The 24920-nt window shown below is 29.4% G+C and overlaps 2 protein-coding genes across 2 annotated transcripts in view; one reads left to right on the forward strand and one right to left on the reverse strand.

Annotated features, from left to right (window-relative positions):
* Positions 1-9530, forward strand: part of shtd (shattered) — a 34106-nt gene extending 24576 nt beyond the window's left edge. Inside the window, exons 28-37 of the mRNA XM_014433452.3 lie at positions 210-431; positions 982-1183; positions 1291-1520; positions 2327-2522; positions 2608-2675; positions 3854-3992; positions 5073-5264; positions 5928-6084; positions 6613-6750; positions 9348-9530. Coding sequence (XP_014288938.1) covers positions 210-431; positions 982-1183; positions 1291-1520; positions 2327-2522; positions 2608-2675; positions 3854-3992; positions 5073-5264; positions 5928-6084; positions 6613-6750; positions 9348-9454 — 1651 coding nt within the window. The 3' untranslated portion in view covers positions 9455-9530. The remainder of the gene's footprint in view (positions 1-209; positions 432-981; positions 1184-1290; positions 1521-2326; positions 2523-2607; positions 2676-3853; positions 3993-5072; positions 5265-5927; positions 6085-6612; positions 6751-9347) is intronic.
* Positions 9531-9697: 167 nt separating this feature from the next.
* Positions 9698-24920, reverse strand: part of LOC106688810 (cytochrome P450 10) — a 15933-nt gene continuing 710 nt past the window's right edge. Inside the window, exons 2-12 of the mRNA XM_014433453.2 lie at positions 23577-23698; positions 23052-23183; positions 22207-22393; positions 19940-20050; positions 19617-19690; positions 18297-18501; positions 16308-16470; positions 13304-13449; positions 11643-11721; positions 10664-10852; positions 9698-9982 (exon numbers count right to left, since the gene is read on the reverse strand). Coding sequence (XP_014288939.1) covers positions 9848-9982; positions 10664-10852; positions 11643-11721; positions 13304-13449; positions 16308-16470; positions 18297-18501; positions 19617-19690; positions 19940-20050; positions 22207-22393; positions 23052-23183; positions 23577-23698 — 1543 coding nt within the window. The 3' untranslated portion in view covers positions 9698-9847. The remainder of the gene's footprint in view (positions 9983-10663; positions 10853-11642; positions 11722-13303; positions 13450-16307; positions 16471-18296; positions 18502-19616; positions 19691-19939; positions 20051-22206; positions 22394-23051; positions 23184-23576; positions 23699-24920) is intronic.

A 24920-nucleotide genomic window follows, 5' to 3' on the forward strand; every position in this document is an offset into this window, starting at 1 on the left:
TATTGACATAACTTCAAATTATTTTATTTTTTTTATTTATATAACTAACGCTTTGGAGTACTCTATCTTCGGGGTTTCCTTAGATTGACAAATTTTTCTACATTGTAGATTCTAGTAGACTCCTGTGTCCGTACCCATACAAATACCAGTTACAGTATTTCTAAAGTGTCAATTCACAGAATTGAAGTTATTAACATTTCTGAACTTAGGGCGGTGGCGAAGTGGCTGGACCCCCCTGACTCCGAATACCTTTTGGATTTCATCTGCCCTGACATGCTGCTCCTGAGAGCCTTGGCGAGAGGTCTTATCCTTTGGTCTCAGATTCTGCCTTCGAAGGCTTGGGTCGAGTCGCATGTTCCTGCTCGCATTCTTCCTTACTGCCTTGTCAAACCTAAGGAAGGCATGGATGGTGTTGATCTGGAAACCATGAAGTAAGTAAATGTTCTTATATTTTAATATTGGTTTGTTTTGGTTATAAATCTAATTAATCATACTGTATCTTTCTTACGAAAACAAAAGGTTTCACACGGACAAAAATAGCTCTAGCTCCCTATACTGATTAAAATTGGTTCAAATCCTGCAAAGTACACAGAATTTTCTTGAAAAATATTTTTAAAATGCCTCAATATTTCTTAAAAAAGGGACTTCTTGGTTTAGGTTTTCCCTATAACAACAAAAAATTAATCTTAAAACATTTTTAAAATCAGCTTAGTTAGTTGTGGCTAGTCATGAAGTAAATAAATTTAATTTTTTTTCCAGTTAAAACTTCATTATGGTTAGATGTTTTTAAAAGATTTTGAATATTTTGCACACCTGCCCATTGAAATTTAATTAATGAGTTGAAAATTTGCTATATGAATTGAGTTGATACTGAATTTCAATGAGAGAAAGAGAGAGGGGCTATGCTTCCCACACTTTTTTTTTTTACTCCTGCCTGTTAGTGGGTGTAATAGTTAGTAAAATAATTTCTTATTTTTTCAGCCAGGCATATTGTAACATCATCGCTGGTGCGTGTATGGCCCTAGGGCTAAGATTTGCTGGTTCTGCTAACAACGAAGCCTATGTAACATTAATGCACTATGTGAAGTTGTTTGTAACTGTATCTACGAAATCCTTGGCTGAACTTCCAGGAAGACCTACTATTGAAAGTTGTATCTGTGTTTGTCTTCTTTCTCTATCAATGGTTTGTTTTTCCCTTTTATATTCTAATGATTCTAAGTTCTGATATTGTCATCATAGATCTCATATAATGATTTGGCAATCAAAAATATTATGTTACTGTTTGAATAGGTGATGGCAGGTACAGGAGACCTAGGCGTGCTTAGGCTGTGCCGGCACTTGGGCGGAAGAACCGGTTCGAACCCAGCTGTCACTTACGGGTCGCACCTCGCCGTACATATGTCCCTAGGCCTACTGTTCTTAGGTGGTGGGCTGGCAACTCTGTCCACAACTCCGGAAGCTGTTGCTGCCATGCTCTGTGCCTTCTTCCCACGATTTCCTACTCATTCAAATGATAACAGGTAATTATTCTCAATTTATTGAACATTCGTAAATACTTTTTAAATATATACGTTTTTCAGCCCAAAAGAAGATAATCTATTAATTTTTTAAATACTTAGAGTAATTATTGCTAGGTTGCAGCTCCTAGCAAGTAACCGTGTATACTAAACAGCTTAGCACTACACTATGGGCAGATATGAGATTTTCAACTTCTCTAACTTCCAATTATCTTAACTGTAGTATATCCGGTACAAGTTTGGTAAATGTTTTTGTCAACTACGCAGTTCAATACTTTATTCATTGGTGTGGCTGCATTTTCATTATAACTAAAAGTAAGACCCACTTTGATCCAACTTTTTTTTGTCCGAGAGACAACCCTGATTTTTATTATGATATTATTGCTTACATTTCGACTAGAATTTCAGGACTAAGTACAAAAAAAAAAAGATAACAACCATAATGAATAAAGACAGTATGTAAGATAAGAACTAATATGGCTACATAATTAGTATGAGACAATAATGTATAATGTAATTGTATTTTACTCCTTACAATTCTTCCACTACACCTTTTCTTCCAATATTACTATTTTTTGTGAAACTATTTTAATTCTTTGTTATCAGAGTTTTCATCTGTTTTTGTTCTTTTTATTTAACCCTGATGAAGGTCTGATATTTCGATGGAAACGTTGACTTCATATAAAATAATAAGTTATGTTGTCACATTATTGGACAATGAGTTCATGTTTTTGGCATTTATTAATTGTCTTATGCTGTGTCAGTTATTTAGAATTCTGTATGTCTAAAATTATTAAAAAAATTTTCAGATACCACTTACAAGCATTCCGTCACCTATATGTGTTAGCAATAGAAAGACGTGTTTTGCTCCCACGAGACATTGATACCGGCAAACTGTGTTTTGCACATCTGACTGTTCTCTACCTGGACACATCTTACTACAGGGATCAACAAGTAAAGCTCTTCGCTCCCTGTATTATACCCGAGCTGTATCTCCTAAAAGAAGTAAGAGAAATGGTTTTTATTTTATCATATTTTAACGTCTTTAATCTGATGAATATTTTGTTATACTTCCATCTGTTGATTGCAGGTGAGAGTAGAAGATGACAGATATTGGCCAGTTGTATTTAGAAGAGACAAAAACTGGTTAGAGTTAGAGTATGTTAACAATTTGTATTTATTTATTTTATTAGTATTTAAAAATTTAGATCCCTTTTACATTTTAATGGCCCAACCTTCTATCAAAACCATCCATTTTAGGAAGTAGATGCTGGGTCCACTATTGAATGATGTGCCAGACTTATTAAATGGATTATTATCAGAGAGAGATGGTTTATTTGGCAATGCTACCCAAATCCATCCAGTTGCTAAAACACTCAGCATACTTATCAATCCATGCTTGGATATATAAACACTAACATAATTAACAGATACAAAAAAACATGTTTTCTTTTTTCAAACACTAATTAACTATAGCCTAATTACAAAATATTTCAAATGTTTTTTTAATTATTTTATTTTATTTTCCTCCTCACACAAAATTAATTAGACTTTCCTTATTTGTTCTTTGCATTTTTTTGTTCTCAACCCTATCCACGCTAGTCTCTCTATTCCACTCTTTCATACCTCTTCTCCAGTGATCCGCAACACACGCTCAATCATATTAATAAAATATATTCCGTATATTTGTTAACACAATATACGCTTTGAAAATTAAAAGAATTGTCAGTAAATAAAAATATTAACAAAAATAAAATAGCCACATCAGAAGAACGATTAAACAACAGATAATTTTAAAAACTATTAAATAAATTTTTAAGAAACATATAAATAAGTTAAAACAAAAAATATAAAATTTAACACATTTTAAGAACACACTAAGAGCCATTTTATTATATTTAATAGCTTCAAAAAATTATGAAAAATAAAATATAATTATTTGTATATGTATTATATACTATATAGTCTATTATATTAAAATTCTTTTGAAGTAATGAAATTTGCTAAGAGATGTTTAGGACTTATTTTTCGTAATTCTTAATAATGATGTTATTTGATTAAATATTTTATCAATCCTCTCTTATTTTATCATTTTCAGATTATATCACCAAAACCAATTTTTTTCATAATCATTATTTGATTATGTCTTTCTTCATGCCTCTCTGTTTCATATTTCTTGACACTAAAAAAGTAATGAAGCTATGTTTTGCTGTATTGGTAAAGCTGAAGAATGCTACTTTTTTTTTTTAAATAAATTTAAAAAAAATATAATTAGCTTATATTATGATTAGCCTAAACATTAAAAACTTATTTTCATAATTTTTTTCTTTTTGCAGAAGATTGTTGAGATCGGAGATAGGCATTGGAGTAAAGCAACGAGCTGGATGCCTCCCGTATTCTGAAGATCAACACGGCTTCCGTACCCTTCTGGCTCAGACCCTCTCTACAGCCGAAGCTAGCTCTTGGGCTGTTTCGGTAATTTATCTCATTATTTTTATAATCAATTTTAATTCAAGTTACCTCAGCAAAGGAAAATAGAGTTTACCAGTCCCAACTCTTAAACTTCATTGTTAGCTTGATGACCATTAATAACATTCCACTGGATTATAATTAACAATAAAGTAGGGAGATAAAAACACAATAAGACTATATTTGAGATGAAATTAGTTTTTTTTTTAAGCAGCTCATTTGTGATCTATCCTGTGTATCTAAAATATAAGAATGTTTCTCATTATTCCTAGTCCATCCATGTTTCACTGTTCTAGCAGCCATTTCAATTTAATGAAAAACCTATTGTGACCCAACAACTGGGCAAACTTTTAATGTGCCTTTAGTTATTATTAATCAGTTTTTCTGAGTTATAATTGAAAGAATTCAAATCGTATGTTTAACTTGCTCCCTGGATTAATCGGTATTAAAAATGAAATAAATAAATTGCTGAGAGAACATTAAGTTTGATAAAACAAAACTAAATAACTGACTTAGGCTACTATTAGAAACTTGAAGATCATTCATACTCTATAGTATTCTGCACTTACAGAATAGAATAGAAAAAGTGTCTTTATATATATATTTCATATTATATTACACAAATATTCAATAATTTCATCATTATTTCTGTCTGCCAGAGATTTTCTGCAGCATATTGATCCCTAATAATACCTACTGTTTTTATTTAGTATAATTGAACTCTCATATTAAAAATTGGCTTTAGTTCAAAGCACATTTCATTTGTAACTTGCTTATTCCTAATTAAATTATGTAATGCTGTGTTATGCTTCACCAGCTTTATTTTTCCTTATATTTAGACTGTGTCAGGCAGTTGTTTGTTTAGTGTTATAAATTGATTTTTTTTTTGTATATCTTATTATTGAAGTTTTATTGTAATAATTTTTCTAAGTAGAAAAATATTAATTTTTCTTCTGTCAGCTTCAATAATAATCAGATATACAATAAAAAATTAGAATATATTATGTATTTTAAGAATTAATTTTAAAGTTTTTATTTATTTTTAAAAAATTTATTTCTATTATAATTAATTTGAATGTATTATAGACTGACTCAATTCTGGCATTCACCTCCAACCAACGGATGTCACAGTTGATCAAGTATTTCTTAGAGCCAGTTGGGAGCGACCGGGTTGAGACGAGCGAAGAGCAGTTGATGCAATGGCTCGCTAGTGCTGCCTACGAGTTCACTTCTCAGGACAAGCTTCCACTCATTGACCCATGGATAACCATTCTATCCGTAAGGCTTCTTAATTTAAGTTACCTTATTCAATTGTAGACTTTAAATCTAATTTAGTGACTGAAATTTGACTCAATAGTAGTCATATTATGATAAGATTAAAATGGGCATCATGATAATGAACTCTCAGTTACGATAAATAGATTCTTACGGTAAATTATATTCTGAAAAATTTTGTTCTTTTAGCATTTTTCAATTCTCTGCACTAGTTGCACATGTATGCTGAATTATCTTGTATGTTCTCTTGTATTTAATCACCCAAAATAAAAATAAGAATTGTTAAAAGGTCAGTTTTTTTTTTGTTTTTTTTTTTATAAAATTGCTATTGGACAAATTTTTAACAGTTTTTGACGATTTACACTTAATTAAAGTACCCCATCCCGTTGGAAATTCCAGATATGGATATATGTACACTGGATAAGGTTAAAAATCAACAACAGCTTCAAAAGATAAACTATATGCCACTATTAGCTCTCAAAAATAAATCAAAATTAAAAAATGTGAGGTTACGAGTAAGTGTTTTTGAAAAAAAAAAAGTCCGTCACTTAATTAACTATTAACGCTTTTGAGGTGATGATTTAGATAATTTTACACATATTTAAGGGACCTTTTATATTTTCTCAATAAATCACATTTAATAATTTCTATCCATTATGTTAACAGGAAATGATGAAGATTGAACTAGCTCCTAGCTGTTATTTACTATGGCAAATGAGGCTCGTCTATGCTGAGACCATAGGAGCAAATAACAAGGGGTCGACATCTCTCGGCCTGGCACATTCTCATTTCGTAGAAGTAGCTCTAAACAAGTGGCTAAAAAGTAATTAAATCAATTTAATTTATATAAATTCTACTTATAAATTTTTCAGATTTGAAATTATAGAATAAGAGTAATTTATAAGTAAAAAAATAGTTGGATATTTGTTTAATAAAAACACACAACTTAAACATGTTAGAAACTATTTATTCAGATTCACTAATTAATTGTTGGGAATAATAAACAACGAATAGGAAAAAAAATTATAATCAACTGAATTAGAAAATCATTGATTTTTATTTCCATAACTTTTTGACTGTTATCATAGTAACTATAAAAACATATTAACAATAGTTTTTTTAACTAACCAATAATTGGGGGAATATAGGAAAAGGGAGTTTTGCCATTGTAAAGATGTTATCAAATTTGAAACGAGTTATGATTTTGACTTAAAGTTGAGCGATTTGCGAAAGTTGTGTGATGTGCGTACTACAACAGATTTTTAAAAAATTATATTTAAAACAAAAATTATTATTTTATTTTTTTTCATTTTTATAGATAATTGTTTATACTACAAATAATTTTTCTCAGGAAATGATCACCTGCTGGCTGACTACATCCAGTGCAGGCAGGTAACAGGGACAGAAAGGGAACAGCAGGCACTCGTAGGTTTCCTTACTTTCCATGGGATACCATTCCAATCCCAGTTACAATCCTTGTATGATGAAGGTAAAGTTGTGCATGTTTTTTTTTACTATTGTATTAATGAATTTGGATGTAGCTTTGCCATTATTACTATAAGAACTTCTTTGCCGTACATGGGAACCTAAAACTCCTATACGTCCAAATACAACTGAATGATCCTATAGATAGGAAAAGGAATTGTTCACTAGATAAAAGTATTTAATCCAGGTTTTTGGTTGAAAGTCAATTAAATTTCAGTTATGCACAATTTTATTATATAAATAAACACACTTATTATTTCTTTATTTTTAAAGGAATATTTTCAATAAAAGGATTAGAGGCCATTAAGTGAATATCATAAAACATTCTGCCCTGCATATCATTCTCTAAAACCATTTGTACATAAAACTGGTGTTTTGTTCATCTTAAATAATTTCACATTGCAATGGACTCCCAATAGTCCAAACTAATTAAAACTGAATTCAGGTTACCGAACGGGTAAAAAAAGCCACTTCATAAATAAATAAATTTATAACAAGAATTATATGTAAATTTATTTACATAAAAATATGTTTCCAATAATTATCTTCAAAATCGTTGTTCAGAATTTTTTTTAAATCATTTTCTTGTGAAATAATTTGAATTTTTGGTTTGTTTGGAAATTGAAATCATCTTGTTTCCTAAGAAATATTTGAAGTGAAGAAGAGTATTGAAACGCTAATAAAGCATTTCTTGGCAAACAATCTTTTTGTTTGTATATACAAATGTATCGTCTTAAAACTAATAATAAATTATTTTTCAATAGCATAAACTATCATTGTGTTGAAAATTTAATATCACACTAAAGATTAGTTTGAAATGAGATATCTGCGAAAAATAGAAAGACACAGAGAGATAGGATACGGAACACTACTATATGGTTTAATCTCGATGTCAGACTGGCTGAGACCATTCTGAAGGAGCACAAACTAAGATGGTTTGGATATCTTCTTAAGATGGATCCAGATAGAAATCTCAGGAAGACTTAAAAAACCCGCACAGAAGGAGCGCAAAAGACTCAGAGGAATGCCTTGCATCTCCTGAAAGGACAGAGTAAGGGAGGCAATTCAGGAAGCGTGGAATGGACTGAAGTAGGAGAAGAGAGCTGGTTCAAAAAAGAGACATTTGGGCTAGACTCGATTTCGATCTCGAGCGGGATCCTTACACTGCACAGCAGTAGAAGAGGGAATGACTTTGATGAGATTAGTTTAATAAAAAGCTTAATTCTATCCACCGATATAGAATTTGAGAAAATGAATAAATTTTTGAATTTTAATGCATAGCTGTGATTTTTTTGTAAATAAAAGGAGTTGGTATTTTTTACTTCATTATTTACACCTGAGGATGTAAGGTGTTGATAATATGGTTTTATTAAATGTGTGTACATATATATGTATAGTGCATCTATGATGAGTTTGCCAGTAGGATAGGGAGGAAAAAACCTCCTATCGGGTATAAACCAAAAGGCAGTCTTGAACTTGGTAAGTCCAACCAGTTCAAGATTGGGTAGGTTCTTGAAATGCTTTTCTCCCCTATTCTCTTTTCGACTCCCAAGTGTTTGTTTAGATTATGTTTTCTCTTTGACTGGGACTGTTTCTTATTGATTTTTGTTTTACTTTATAGGCAAATATATTGATGACTCTGTTCTGACTTGCGATTTAAGAATGCAGTAATTTCCAAAAAGTCATTTTTGAGATTTGATAATCATTGTGTTTAAATAAAATGCCTCTTTTTTATGTTTCTTGATTTTAATGTTTTAAGATTGGGTCCTAGCATGGGATTAACTTTTGATAAATGCAATAATTTATGGCTTTCAATAACAAGAGGAAGCACAGATTGGACCAATCTACAGCCTCCGTTTTCATGAATTTAAACAGGTTCATAATTACGTTTTGGGGGTGAGAGTGAATAGTTTTCCCTCTACCCAGTTTACTCGACATAGTAAACTTATAATCTTGCGATATTAATGAATAATAGTTTTGAAAAACTGATACGAGAAATTTCTATTTGTAAAGTTGAAGAAAGTAGGTCGAGAAGGAGAGGAAAGTAAAGGTTTGGAAAGGTAGTCCAGTCAACTGTTCCAACAACCAATTCTGACTATTCAGAACTCTACGGAGCATGTGCACTACAGGATTAGGGATGCAAAACTACGCACTATGCAGTGTACAGTTCAAAATGATTGTTGAAACAGACCTAGTGGAGAGAAGAGTGGGGGAGGGGAGGGGGTTGGCAGGGGAACATTTTCCGTTGTTCATCTCCCCTCTCCATTTACTCACAGGCAAACTCATCTTAGATGCTCAATACTACATATATAGAATCAATTTTTTTTTTTAAAGGTGGCTCACATTATGGAATGTTTCAGATTAACGAGAATTCACAATTTTTTTAGGACCTTGTAGAAATAGTTTTAATTTATGATGGAGAAGGAAGAGAAATGTTCGAAAATTATAAAGAATAAATTTATTAATCTAATTGAACTGTAAAGAATTTATTAATGTCTTCATGTTCCCTTTAGAAATAATGTATTGCTCATAATTAGCTTATATTATCTTTTTATTTTATTTATGATATTTAATTCAATCTTTTCTTTTTATTTTTTTCAGAACCAAAATCGATGCTCGATTTGTACAAAAGACTGAAAGACTATAACATAAAGCCTGCTGCTGTAAAAGTAATATGGCAGATGTTGCAGTACAAAGAAAATGACTAGAATCATTATGCCTTTTAGACTTGTTTTTTATGAATATTTTTGTATGTAATATATTTGTTAATATTTTTTTATTTAACTTTTGTTTATTATTTCCATATATATTTTTGTAAATATATTATACCATATTAGTGAGGCTTATTAAAAGTAATTCAAAATCTTTAAAAAAACAAAACAATTTATTACTTAAATCTATTTATATAAGAAACTAAAAAACATACAGAAATATATACATATTGGACAGAGTAAAATCAAAAGCAAAATAATATATTTTTAATTTTTTTTCTTTTCTTTAAAATAAAAATAAGTTGTAGATGTGTTGCTATCTTGTAGAAATTATTTCAAGATGTGGCGTAACTTTAATTTAAGCATAGATTGGAAGTGAATTTGATACTGCTATTTGGTTGTTACGGGTATCCCTTCTCTGTCTCTGTCTATGAAAGTGAATAAGAATGGTTTGTTAGGTTTAGCCAAAAGTTGTCCTGATTTTATTTCTCCATAATGATACTCGAACTTGAAATGTTTCACCAACTGTAACAAATATAAAATTAACATCAATGATTTGCTGCATTAAAAAATAATAATATTTAAATACCAAAATATTGCTTAAGAATCTTGCTCTTATGAGGTTTAAAATATAAGAAAAAAATTTGCATTCATCATCGCTAACAACAAAGCAACATACTAATTTTTATTTTCATTCATGGTAGCTATCTTGTTTTGTTTTGAAATTTAGGCCGAAATGGCAAAAAAAAAATGTTTCCCTTATTTGTGTTAATTTCTACTCCAAAAACCACACCTTAAAATTATAAAATATACTCAAAAGAGTATTCCTCATGTTTTTTGATATTTAGGTAAGATAAAAAGAAAAATTATAGTTCTTGATAGTGCTCTCTTACAAAATAGAAATATTCCTTTCTTAAAAAAAAAATATTCAAAGATCATAAGAATTTCTCAACAAAATCTCATTTAACAAATTTATACAGATCAAAAGTTATAATATGGATTGCGATTATTAATAACTATGCACTTTCTAATGAAGATAACTGTCTCAAAACATGTTTATTACGTCAAGAAAAATCTTTTGTAATAATTAATCGATACTAATGTATTTTAAATTGGAACTTTTCGTTTAATTAGTACTGTCAACTTACAGCTTGAACTTAGTTTTTCTCAAATATCTAATAAAATTGGCTGTGCAGTATTACTTACCTTAGCAGTAAGTACAGACACATGAGCATGCAGCAGAGGAGCGACAGGAGCTAGCGGCAACAGCTGATAGTTATGAGGAAGCATTGGCTCTTTGCCCATCCGAGGCCACCTCTCTGGTGAGAACACGGTCGTCTGCGGGAACATGTCCTTCCGCATGTTTGCTACTTCGTTGATCATGTGCACCTGAATCTATAAGCAAACATGGAGGATTCTCTGATTTTATTTTTCTCAATTTTTGTTAAAATTATATTGATGACAATTATAAAATCACTAGCTGATCCAGCAATGCTTGGCTGTTGTTAAATTTGAGCATATATATTGATTAAATCAACATAATAGAAGGTTTGATATCAATTATTCTATTATATAGTTAAATATTCTCATACACTTAGTTGTTTTTAAATTTGAATTACTTTTTTATTTAATTATGTGTTAGTTGCAATGCTCTCTGATTTATGTTTTTGTAACTTCATTAGGCATACAAACATAAAAAAATCCCTTGATCTTCCTATTCTCGAATGTAATTATCAATTATTATTTTGGTAGCACTAACAAAGTAATTTAAAAGCATGTTACACATCCTGAGTGAAAGAGCCACAACGAAAATTTTCTATTGTCAAATTTAAATGATTGTTCAAACAAAAATCACTGAGCACAGCTAGCCCTCAAGTATCAGAATAAACATTAAAAGGTTTTTTATGCAAAACATCTTTTGCAACAGAACTTCAAGAGAACCTCCCAAAATACTTTAAAAAAACAAGAGTAAAAATTTATAAAAGCCATATCTTTAAAATAATAGTACAATTTATATGATTTTTATTTTGTAGAGAGTTTAAACACAGCTCTAGGCATTGAAAATGCAGGTGCAGGTGAAATATACATTATAAACTCTTTTATTAATATAAAAGTGTACAAAAATTATTTCTTTAAAAAATTATATAGCTAAAACTTATTTTAAAAGAACATTATTCTAACTCACCCCTTTTGGTATTCCATATCCATGTAAAATTATATCACGATCAAGGTCTCGAGAGAGAGATGGAAACGGTGGTATAAGCCTGAAAGATAAAAACGTAAATTTTAAATGCTACCACAAATTCTAAACTGATTCACCTTAAAAGCTTAACAAAATAAAATAATTTTGTGTATATAACTATTACAAATGTTTTCACCTTTATTACAACTCAGCAAAGGGTGCGTACATCTGCTCTGAGTACATATTGATATTGATAATAAACTCTGATTGATTAATTATATTATAAAGACAGTAAGTATTGCAATAAAATAAATCAGCATTGAGATAAGTCATGAATAGGAAAACAATTTCTTCAAAACTATAAATTCAGTTAGTAATTCAACTAATATAAAATAATTTCTATATTATATATACAAATGATTGACCATATATTTCATAATAGTTAACAACAATTTAATTAATAACTAAATAGTTGTCGATTATTTTTCTAAGCGCACCCCCCCCCCCTGGACCATCTCTTTCATATTTTAAAATAATTTCTATTTAATATATTTTCTGTTAATAAAACCCTGCTCTTGAAATGAAATTAATAAATTACACCATGGTGAGATAAATAAGATTTTAATGAATTTATAAATTTAAAAGTGGTCCACTAAGTCACAAGAGTGGTGAAGATGTTAAAAGTTACAAAACTTCATTCACCAATTTCCTTTACGTTAGTAATTTCTTCCAAACTAAAAGATCCTTGGGGAATGATATGTTTTCATTTTGCTCAGGTAAACACAAAAATGAAATAATAGAAATACATTGCTTTACATCTTGTTCATTAATCTACAATACCTTTGAAATGCGAAAATATCAATTTGATATTAATAGTATTTAAAAAAAAATAACACCAATCTTATGGCTTCAAGTTTCAACAATCGTTTTGAACAAAAAATATGTAAATTTTTCTGACTTTGAGATTTTTTTTTAATCAGTTAAGATTTTTTTGAGAATCACGAGGTATAAAAGCTTAAAGAACAATATACATTTTATTTTCAAAATAATCTGTTTACACTAGATAAAAATTTTAATTAAGATTAGATGAATAAATTAAATGGAATGAATTTCTAAGAAAATGAGTGTGATTTGGAATACAATAATCCAAACAAAACAAGAAAGCTTTCTTTTTCATTATTTTAAAACAAAATACAATTTGCAAATTATGAACATTTCCATACCAATTTGAAAAAAAAAATTAATTTATATTTAATTACTGCATACATACGTACATAAAACACTTAATGGATACTTCTAGATTAATATAAATTTTCGTTAATTCTCTAATATACTATAAATGATATATACCAATAACTTTTCCTATAAGTGATGTGAAAATTTAGCTCTGAAATTGTGAGTTTTTATTTACATGTTATCACTTCTGTCTGTTATAAAGTGCTGATGAAGAATGCTATTGGTGCCCGTCTCAACAATAGAGGGGTCCAAAACGATTAAATTTGCACCTTGTTGGCCAGGACCTTGATAAAACTGTCCGTTATGAAAGTCTATCCACTAAGAGAAGTTTCACTGTACCTCCACAGTATGCTTGGTAGCAATGACTTAGTGGACCACCATTTTAAAAGGTTTATTTTCAATAAAAGTACATAATTAACAGTCGTTACCTCATGCTCTCATATATACAGTAGTTCATGAAATCAATACAATGTAAGTTATCACTATCTGCTTTCATAACTGCCTCGTGGAGCATAGGTTGATAAACTGGGCTCTTAGCAAGGTGGTAAATGAGGAAGCCGACTGAGTGTGCTACCTAGAATTTATCAGACATTTTAAAAATATTCATTACTTGGGGAAGTGCTTAGGATGACAGACCACCCTGGTAGAACCTTATCCTATTCAAATCTATGTTGATATTAAATTAAATTGTATTTATGAATAACCTCGTAGTAAATAAATTAAGAATAGGATAAATAAACAAGAAGAGAATTTTGCGACCAAAGCAATAAGCTCCTTTAGCATAATTTATTGATACTTCAAAAAATTAATAAAATTTAAAATTGCATAAATCACAGGAAAACATATATATACATATAAAAACATAAGACAAAAGCTTGAGGTAAAAAACATACAATAAAAGATAATCACAAAAGAAGAATAAACAAAAGAAAAGACTTTGAACAAATTAAAACTTAAAATGAGTAAATCTATATTAAATATAAATTTCAATGTTTAGTATTGCACAGGTAAAAGAAAATGTTCAATTTAATTGGGCTTATAACATTGCATTATTCATGAAAAAAATGTATCTCAAAATGAGCTCGTAACCATTATACAGTAAATAGTAGGTAAATCAATTGATGCTCTAAAAAAACAAAAAAAAAAAAACAAGTGATTTCAATTTCATTATAAAGATTTATGATAAAAAGTACCAACTGTAACAAATTAAAACATCTGATTAAACCAGGACAAACACTTCAACCCAACAATAAGAGAAAGATTGAATTACATAGATGAATCAAATATAATTTCTTTAAATACAAAGGTAAATTTAAAAACCATACAATTTCATTCCACTCTAATCATGGGTTATTAAATTTTTTTTTTGTAAAATAAAATGTAGACAGAAAGTACTCGGTATATTTAAAAACTATGCAATTATAAAATTCCCCAAAAAAGGAAAATCAGCAATTTTGATAAAAAAAATATAATATAAGATGTACTGATGAAATAAACCACAAAAAACTTATTCATGAGTTCATTAAATTGTTATTTTTAGTTGTTCCCCTCTTATCAAAGAAGTGAAAAAAAAAAAAATACTGAAAGATTGATGATTAACTGTGTGTAATAATAAAGGGAAGATGGTTCGAGTGCGGTCAAAGGAAAACTCAAAAAGTCGTAAAACTATTTTTTACTATTTATTATTTTATATATTTAATTATTTATTATGAGTCATAAAAAATAGTTTTAGGACTTTAGAGTTTTTCTTTGACCTCACCCAGACCGCCTGCCTGTAGATGAATCATACACCTTTAAATAAATATTGGTTCTTAAGTAATAAGTTAACTCTAACCTGGAATGAATGTAGTTGGATAAGATCAAATATAAATAAAAGTAATTAAACTAAACCTTCCTGTCATCATTCCTGCCCTTCGACACATCTACAACTTTTCCCTTCAAAACTCCATTTTCCCCACAACCTGGAAAAAGTACTAGTTAGACTATGGAATAAGGTACCTTGTCCCTCCAATGCTTCTGACTTTAGTTCCATCTTCATCTTATCAAACCTGTCTAAGCCTCTGGAAAGATTAGTTCATTCCCAACTCAGTTTAATCCGTGAACAAAATACTGTCCTTAATACATTCCAATCAGGTTTCCGTTTTGGTTATTTCACATAATAGGCTCTGCTAAAAATTTCCCATTCCTCTATAGAACAACAAAAAATCACAATCCTTGTTCTCTTTGACTTTTCAAAAACTTTCGACTCTGTTGATTACACAATCTTTCTCTTTCTAAGTAATAGTTACTGAACTGGTTTCACTCTTCCAGTCTCTCTGTTTCCAAACTGTTGTTATTCTTAATAAACCGCCCTCATCACCACTACTTCTCTCTCTTGCAGTGTTCCTTCCTCTTATCAACCCTTTTCCATGTATATAAATAACTTACCTAATGCTATCTGCCACTACCAATATCATTTGTATGCCATTCTCATCGGTTCAAAACGCTTCCTTAATTCTCTCCCTTACTATCCATTATTATATTTCAACATACCAACCCAGTTTCAAAACACCATAAAAAAGCAAGGAGTAACCTATGATCAGTACTTAATATGGAATAGCAACGCTTCCCAAATAACTCGAAAAACTATTTCAATCCTTAAACAGCTCTTAAGATCCAACAATTCATTTCCTCGAAATACCCACCACCTTCTAGTATCCTCTCTTATTCTCCCACATTTTGACTAAGGATGCCTAGTGTATATAGGACTATCTATTGAACAAGAAATGAGACTAAAAAGATTAATGAACTGGTATATAAATTCATCTTCAGTATTCTCAAGCATTCTCATATCTCTCACTGCTATTCTGAGAAATATATAGAGTTTGCTCTATACCATTACCTGAAGACTATATCTTCTTGTGTATATTCCAACCCATAAGAATCAAAAACCCTTACTATATCATTGACCTCCTCACCCTACTTTCATTCATCCACCTGTTAAATACAACCTGCTGATTTCCAAATCCCTTCCCATTAAACTGCTTCCTTTGAAAAATCCTTAGCTGTTCGAGCTACCTCATTTTGGAACTCCTTACCCATATCGATCTGTAAAGCTTCCTTTTTAACATCAATTATACATCCATCTCCTTGATTATCAATCTTCCGTGAACTTAGGAATAACAGACATGAAAATAAGCTTGGATAAATATGTATCTTTTGTTCATATTTTATGTACATAAATATTATAATAGTTTTATTTAATTATGTTCAAAATAAGTTAATGTGATCTGATAAAAGCTGTTGAAATCATTCCAAATGGTTATTCTTATGGAACCAAGTGTCCCAGAATAAAGAATGAAATTTTCATTTAAAAACAAGTTAGGAATGCTGACTGATTATATCGTCCGATATTGAATCTTAGAATGGAATGAGAATGCATCACAAACTTACTATATTTACTCCGAGAATCACAATATCACACAGACGCGTAAGTATGTCATTTGAGTTCATCTTATCTCGAAGAATCATTGCTTCCACTAGGTCTGTCTGCAATTCCTTGTCAGTATCACGCCAAAGAGCCAGGTATTTTGTTCGAAGATTACGACATAAGATCCTATAAAATATTGCATAATAATAATATATAAAAATTTATAGCCATATTTACAAGGAAATATAAAAAAATAAATAAATTAAATAAGATTAATACAAAAAACTAATGGCTAATATCAACTCTCACAAGAAGTAACAAAAAAAAAATCAGTTTGATTACAATTAATAAAAGAACTAGTTATAAAAAAACAAATTAGAATATATCATTAATTTTAAATTGGAATCGACCAGTGCTTCATAATGCAGAATGTAAAAGCTTCTAAAAATTTATCTCTTTCCAGACACTTTCATTAAGATGGGATAAAAAACGTTTGCCAAGTACTTAAGTCTGTATTGCTCCCTCGTCTTTCTATTGAATACTTAATCACAAATATTTCAGGGATAATCATTTGTTATTTATGGATAAAATCTAAAAGAATAGCCGTTTTTGAAATTTAGGTATGCCCTGGAAAAGAAAATACTTTTGCGCATAGAAAGTTTTAAGTAGAGGATTAAATTCGATATCAGACCATTTTCACACTAAGCTCAAATGTTCTAAATTTGGACAAAATCATACAAGCTTTTTTTGAATTACAGGTGAGTCAATAAAAATAGATATACATAAGCAAAATAAGTGGATAGAATTTAATGAACTTGACACATTGATATAACTACAAAAACACTGAACCAAATTTGTTTTTTGATGTCTAAAAAGTAAAATGGGATTGGAAATTTACAATTCTGAGGATAAAAATTGTTTTCATTTCCTGTATGAATACTAGTTTTGGCAATAAGGATCTACTTTCTGTAATAGGGGAATAAAAACTTGATCATTAGGAAAATGTTATAAAATATAAGAATTGAAGGTGACATCTGACAATCTTTATTTAAATAAGCTATTCCGAAAAATTTATATTTTATATGAATTATTCAATTGTTTTGGAATTTTTTAAGAAAGAATTCTGATCCAAATTTGATTAAACAATTAATAAAACAAATTTCATAAATCATATACTGAAACTTACAGAAAAAATTGTTTTCTCAATTTTTTTCAGTTGATTAATTTTTAAAAAAATCAATACTAACATACAATACTTATGGCGAGTTTGTTGTTGACCGTAGACCTTAATATAAGGAGAATATGAGCAAGGGTCCAGTCAGTGTAGTCGAGAAGAACAATAAGCAAAACTCATTTTTTATGAAGTTCTGACATTTTGGCTAAAATTTGAGGCCTTCATTAGGACAAAGAACAAATAAAAATAACAACCATGAAAGAATAAACAACAAAACAATAAAAAGGAGTATAACAAGAGATTAATAAAATAAAAATTAATAGTAAACAAAAGTAAAACAAACTAAATAGGAAAATGAAAAAATCAAAACAGTACAAATACTTAAATAATAACAAATCAACACTAACATGATGAGAAATATAAGCAAAGTCATTATATATATATATATATATATATATATAGAGAGAGAGAGAGAGAGAGAGAGAGAGAGACGAGATATAATGAAAATCATAAAAATATATAAGTAAAAATAACAAAATAAAGAAGGTATAATATCAAGTTATATTACCCAGAGGGAGTATGCAGTAGAACTGAAAGTAATAAGAATTGAAGAACAGAAGTAAATAATGTATATGTGAAAATTATGTTTCTTTTTGTCACTTCTCCTAAGTATTTAATAATAATTTTCTCTTGGACATTGGATAAGGAAGCTTACCAAGAATAAAATGAAATTAATTACTGTTTTTTTTTCCCCAATAAATAATAACAATACAGAAAACATGTACAAAACAAACAACACAGAAATATTCCAAGATAAATACTCAGAAATTGTACGCACCCGTTCATAACATCAATGTGGTTAGCAACAGAGTGCTGGCGAACAAGACGTCCTAACGGCCCTGCCTCTGCCTCGGCCAAGCAATAAGAAGCGTTGAGGAAGGTCTGGTAGGTTTGATAGATGCCTGACTTCGGCCCGAATTCATTATTTCCTATTGGATCTTGCAAGAAGGTACAATCTCTTGAGAACAAACAGCAGAACATACCTAGGCAGGAACAATAACACATCAGCAGGTATGAAAATAAAAGATCATTATTCATCCATCAAATTCATCAAAGTCCTACAGGAGTGACCTTTGAAGATATTTAAATAGGAGGATATCTATTTACATGCAAGTTTTAATTCATTAGAACTTTAAAAGGGAACAATGGGAAATTGTTTCCGACATTAGCGTTAGCCCAGAACTGCAGGACCAGACAATAGCGAGAACTTTAGTAGAAGAGCCTACCTTAACACTTTTGCACAGCAAAGTAGTGTAATAGGAATGGGGCAGTAAAAAAAGAAAAATTAATATGATGAAATATTTCTGAAGAATCCACTCAAATAATTATATTAAGAGTTCAGTTCATCAAACTGGCAGATAGGAAAAATAATTATTTGTAACACTATGGTAAGGCTCTAGGATTAATACATCCGTCAATAGGTTGGACATTGCTTGGAATGCTCAATCATAAAATTATTTTGATAATAATAATAATAAAACTAGCTCAATAGAGGACAAAGTACACTATGAATAATGTAATTAGTAAAGATTACATTATATAAATTAGCTGATCCAGCTAATTTATATTATTTGGTATATTATATTATATTATGCTACTTGGAAATTGCAATATTTAAGTATGTACTATATATAGTGTCATATTTTCATTTTTGCAATGTTTGTATTTAATTTCTAATTTCTAGGCTATTTGATAATATTAAGATATTAACTGTTTTTACTATTCCGTAAATAATTTATATAATGATAAATAAATTAAAAGTTAATAATTGAGTTTTATTACTAATTATTTCTAGAAATAATTGAATTATTGGAGAAAACATCATTTATTTACATAAGAAATTACATTTCTTATATAAACACAAACAATATAAATGATAAAATATAAACATAAATCAAACATTAAATCCTAAAACACAAAATTTTCATAAATGTCATAAAATACTTAACTGTTGATATTTTAATTGAAGTTGACTGCCTGTTTTTTCACGAAAGAAATAAGAAGGAGTTCAAATTATAATCATCTTAACAGATAGCAATATACAAAATATTTTTTTCCTAACTGTAATTAAAAATATTTATTTTAAGACTAAACTTACTTTGCAGACCCCACTGATATAATTCCTCATCAAAATTAGGTACTTCATGCTGTAGGTTTCGAGTATAATACATCCTGCAAAGAAACAAATATAGGAAACCTATTATTATATAAATATTAAATACTAAGTAAAATGAGATACTAAAATTACTGAGGAAAAACTGCTTTGCATATTAACTTCATTTGTTGTTTTAAAAATCTTATAATTACTTCAATTCAAAGGAGTGCCTAGATTCGAAAATCACTAGAAAAATACATGTATTAATTAAATTATTAAACATTTTTTTAAAACCAAATTATTTGAAGTTTTTTTATTCCACATACCTGCTTATAAGCTGATCTGATGCAACTTCAATTCTTTTGTTGAAATGATTTGGCTTAAAATTCAATAAATCTGCATATTTTTCCGATAGTTCAGTAAAATCCAATTCATACCTTAAAAATAAAAATATAATAAATAAAAGCTGAATTTTAAGCATAACATTCTTTTTCAAGAGTTATGTTAATTATGTATAAATTAGTTAAGATTAAAAAAATATATATCTGGACACATCACATTGTACAATAAGAAAATTAACTTATTTAAAATTAGTTATGAGAATAAATAAAATAATTTACTAAAAAGTCAAATGATTGTTTTTTATAAACTTCTCCAAAAATCAACAAAATTTCTAATCCATACCACCATATAAATGCACCTGAGTAAAGAAATTAAATGATAGGAGTTCCATTCCATTAAGACAGTATAGATAAGGAAGCAGCTATACTTTCAAACCAGGTAGATAAAATGCAAAATAGAGACTTCCACAACATGCAAGTACAATAATGAGAAACACTACGAACTGGATAATGTAAGGCAAAATCCTCCAAGAATCAATGAATTAGAGAAGTGTAACCTTGGAGAGAATCCTGCCACAAGAATCATCCTGCAGAAGTTGGCTGGGTAAGACGTCTATAACAAGTACTGAATCAAAAAACTAACATTTTAAGAAGACTATGATCAGGGGTTCGTTCAAACATAAAGCAAACATGAAATTGATGAAATTTACAATATAACAAGTGCTGAAGTTTCAGTGCAAGCTGTACTTCTTATTTGTGGCGTTTTACCAGGTTGACATCTCAAAATTTCATTAAACACTAACTGCCAATAAGATACACTAGATGAAAGAATACACAGATAATAAAATAAATTATATTAGTTAATGCCAAAATAATGTTTAACTATATATTAAAAAAAAAATACTAAAGATTAATTCTACAAAAAACACATATTTAAAACAATATCTAAACTTTTAACAGATATTAACACTTTTCATTTATTTTAACAACATGCACAATTCTATCTCTAAAACAAGATATAAACTCATTGACACTAAAGACCACCAGATTTAACACTTATAAAAAATTTATTCATCGAGTGCTACTGGGAGTATAGCATATATATATATATATAATATACACACACTCCCAGTAGCACTTGATATGTGGTGCTGTTAGAAACTGGCCTGCCTAATAGAAGATTCTAGGGGTTGGAAATAGAGGAATGTAATTATACTACATATTGGGAAAACAGGTGAAAATTAAAATAACATGGTCTACCTGTGACGCCCATACCATGAAGGTAACAAAAGGTACTGGAAAAACCACAGGTAATACCTAAACTGAGGAAGTACAAAAATGGTGTTCACTGATTTCACAGAATTCCTCGAATTCCGAATAGGAAGTTCCTAAAGAGGGAGCAACAGGTGAACTCACACGATACAGAAGCAGTGAGACTCAAAAGTAATGATACAAGTAATAAAAAATAAAATTGTTACATGGTTAAGAAAACTTAATGAATAACACGTAACAAAAGAAATAAGATTGATTCAAGTTTAGCTGCAATCAGAAAAAATTAGCTGCAATATGTAATTATATTACATATTTCAATTCATATAGATTTTATATTTCAATATGATTTTATTTAAATAGTTTTTGTATAATTTGGGATCCAAAATATGTTTTTTGTTTCAAGAATTTCATTCATATTTTGTATACATAGCTAATATTACAAAAATAATTTTAAAAGGAAGATGGTCGGTCAAAGAAAAAAAGCTCAAATAGTCATAAAACTATTTAATGAGCCAACATTGTGCCCCACGTTGCAGGGCTTCATCAGGGCTAAAAAAGCTATAAACACTTAAATGAGGTAAAAATAAATGAACACTGTAAATGAAAAAACAAAAAGATATACAATGAAACATAAAATTAAACAAGAATAACAAAATGTTTTAGACAATTAATGAAAACGGAAATAACAACAAATAAAAAAAGAAATATAACAGTACACACTAAAAGATGGAAAAAGGGAATAAGAGTAAAATAAAGAATAAACGAAGACAATGAACAAGATAGGAAACATACCTTAGAGAATAGAGGCAAGTACAAAAAAGTAAGGTAGATGACAGGAAGTAGTGAGGATTGACGTTTAAGTAATACGTTATACTTCAAAATAATGTTAAAGCAACAAGTAAAATAATATATAGATATAAGTAAAATAAAAAGCAAAATAATTTTGCAATAGAATGAAATTTTCAAACTTCTTCACATACTCAGGCATTCGAATAGGCAGAGAAAGTCTCCTCTTGCGTTCCATAGTTGACAAAGCTGACCTGTTAGGAAGAGATATAGCCATGATCGCTTCAATGTACCTAGGATGACTGACTAATAATGAGTCCCCATTCACCCTAACAAGGGGTCCGTACCTCGTAAACAGCATTTCATAGGGCTGGAACCATCCTGCCAAAGATAATTGCCACACTGATTATATAAATTAGTTTAATCAATTCTAATTAAAATTAAATACATTAAAAATAAAATTTAATAATAATATAACACATTACTGTTTGGAATAAAAATAAGTAACCACTATTAGACAAAAATAGCTGCACCAGGTTTTGTAGAAAATATCAGCAATAAAATGCAATATTGTAAGTTTGCACTTCTGATAACAACATAGCCTTAAATTATTAGTAACTCTCTATCAACATCACAAATTTTTTTCATCCAAAAATGTCAAATTATGTGCCGAATTAGGAATGATTAAAACACAAGGATATTGGGTTCAATGTAAACTGAAGCGGAGACATTGAATGACAATTTTGTATGAGTGAAATTCCCCTTGATACGCATAACAAAAAGGATAGTGGCTAGTATTAGACAATAGTTTGAATAAAATGTAAAGCACCGCTCTTTCACTATAAATACGTCAATTTTTGATAGAAAACAGTAGAAACTTATTTTTGTATCCCCTCCATATATATTGGTTGTTATTTCACCTAGTAGTATAGGTGAAATAATAATAAGTTTAACCTCTAAGAAAAAAAAAAACTAATTTTGCCATCGATGAACCAGTAAATTTTATTTTTTATGTAACGAATTAGGAAAAATATTTAACCTGTACTATGGGCTTGTTGTATTGGTCCCACTATGTACTTGGAAGGTATAAATGAAGGCACCTTGGGACCTGGTATCTCATCGAACGGAAGTACGTAAACTTCTTCTTTCTGTGATCTGGCAAATTGATCAACTAGAAAAATTAAATATACATTAATTAATCTAATGGCATATTCAACAAAACATGCATCACTAGCTCATTTTCAAATCTTATTTTTATAACTTGAGTGTTAAGGCAGGGTTCAAAAATAACAGTGCACTTTAGGTTTGAAAAAGTTCTTGTTCCAACTTTTACTTTCCCTTGGGAATTTTTTTTTTCAAGCATTTAAGCATAACAGAAACTTTTTGTCAATCTTTTCTTTTTATACAATTTATTGCTGAACTTTCATGCTAAAATTATATTTAAAAGTTCTTGTTGAATAACTTAACTGAAACTTCTTGTACAAAAACTGTTTTGAACCCTGGTATCACATAAGAAATATCTGTCCACTATATATGATTATAACAAAAATAAGAACTATTTTACCTTCAATCCTCTGTAGGAGAGTCTTTCGTACTGATCGTAGGTGAGCCAAATAAGAGTTCCTTGGTATTCCTTTAAAAATACTACGTTTGGCATAGATTCCTCGAAAAACATTACGGTAGCGCCTGTCAGAAAATATTTTGACATAATTTTTTTTTTTTATAAACTTAGTGTACTTCAGTGGATAAATGGCATAATATTTGTCATTTTGACATCTCTTCAAAATTTTGTATTTAACTTATGTTATAATATGGTAATAGTTTTCTAATTAGCTCAAAGAAACAAACTTAAAAATGTAGGCTACCCCTTAATATTAATGAAGGAAAGTTCAGAACATAAAAAAAAAACTCCTTTTTTTCTGGTGAGTGACTTTGAACACTTTGCCATCTGACTATTGATATATAATAAAATGAATCAGCCACACAACAGCTAAATCATGGGAGTAGGGGGTCTCTGACTGTAGGAATGGTGAGATTAATATTAAGCCATACTACTATTCTAAATAGTAAGGGTCTCATACCTCATACTCTACTTTCATACAGAAAAAAATATACTCTAATATGTTCAAATAATTTTTTTCAAGAAAAATTTCTAAATTATATCAATAATTCAGATATACGAGGATAAGGTAAAAAGTAGATAAACCCTGTCAAAGGGTATTAAGGCATAACATTTGGTTATTAAACATGATTATTATACTAACAAAATTTTTACGATGATTTTTGGAAGTACTATAAATAAATAAACAAATTGAAAAACTGTACTGCAACAACCCTTGAAGAGTTTTGTGTTCAGTACTTGGGACTGTAGAAATACAGTTTCCAGACCATTAACATTTAATGATTTTTTTTTTTTATTATATGGTAAAGAAACAGTACTTGGGATGATGAAAAGATAGCCAAATCATACCGGCTTTATCGTCTATACCATTACAATTTCAAACTTTCTTTTAGTACAGGAATAATGAAATATAATGTATCTGATATTTCAGTATGTTTGAAGATGAATATAATGTAGCAGCTACTGGTATAGTAATATATTTAGTGAACTTAGAGTATATGCAGTAGCAGAGCCCAAGGTAAACAATAGCACTCATGACAATATAAAGTATTCATTTTAGGAAGATAGACCGGGTGGTCAATAAAGGTATCAAAATAGCAAAATAAAACTATTTATTGTTAACCAACGTTTCACCCCACTTTACAGGGCAGTCAGATTGAAATGGAGATGATAAATCTACGTTGGTTACCAATAAATAGTTTTATTTTATTATTTTGATACCTTTATTGACTGCCACTTGGACTATCTTCCCACAATCTTCTTCCAATGTATATATATATATACATA

This window comes from Halyomorpha halys, unplaced genomic scaffold (genome assembly GCF_000696795.3).
Source record: "Halyomorpha halys isolate HHAL.00 unplaced genomic scaffold, Hhal_1.1 Scaffold1209.1, whole genome shotgun sequence".
NCBI lineage: Eukaryota > Metazoa > Arthropoda > Insecta > Hemiptera > Pentatomidae > Halyomorpha > Halyomorpha halys.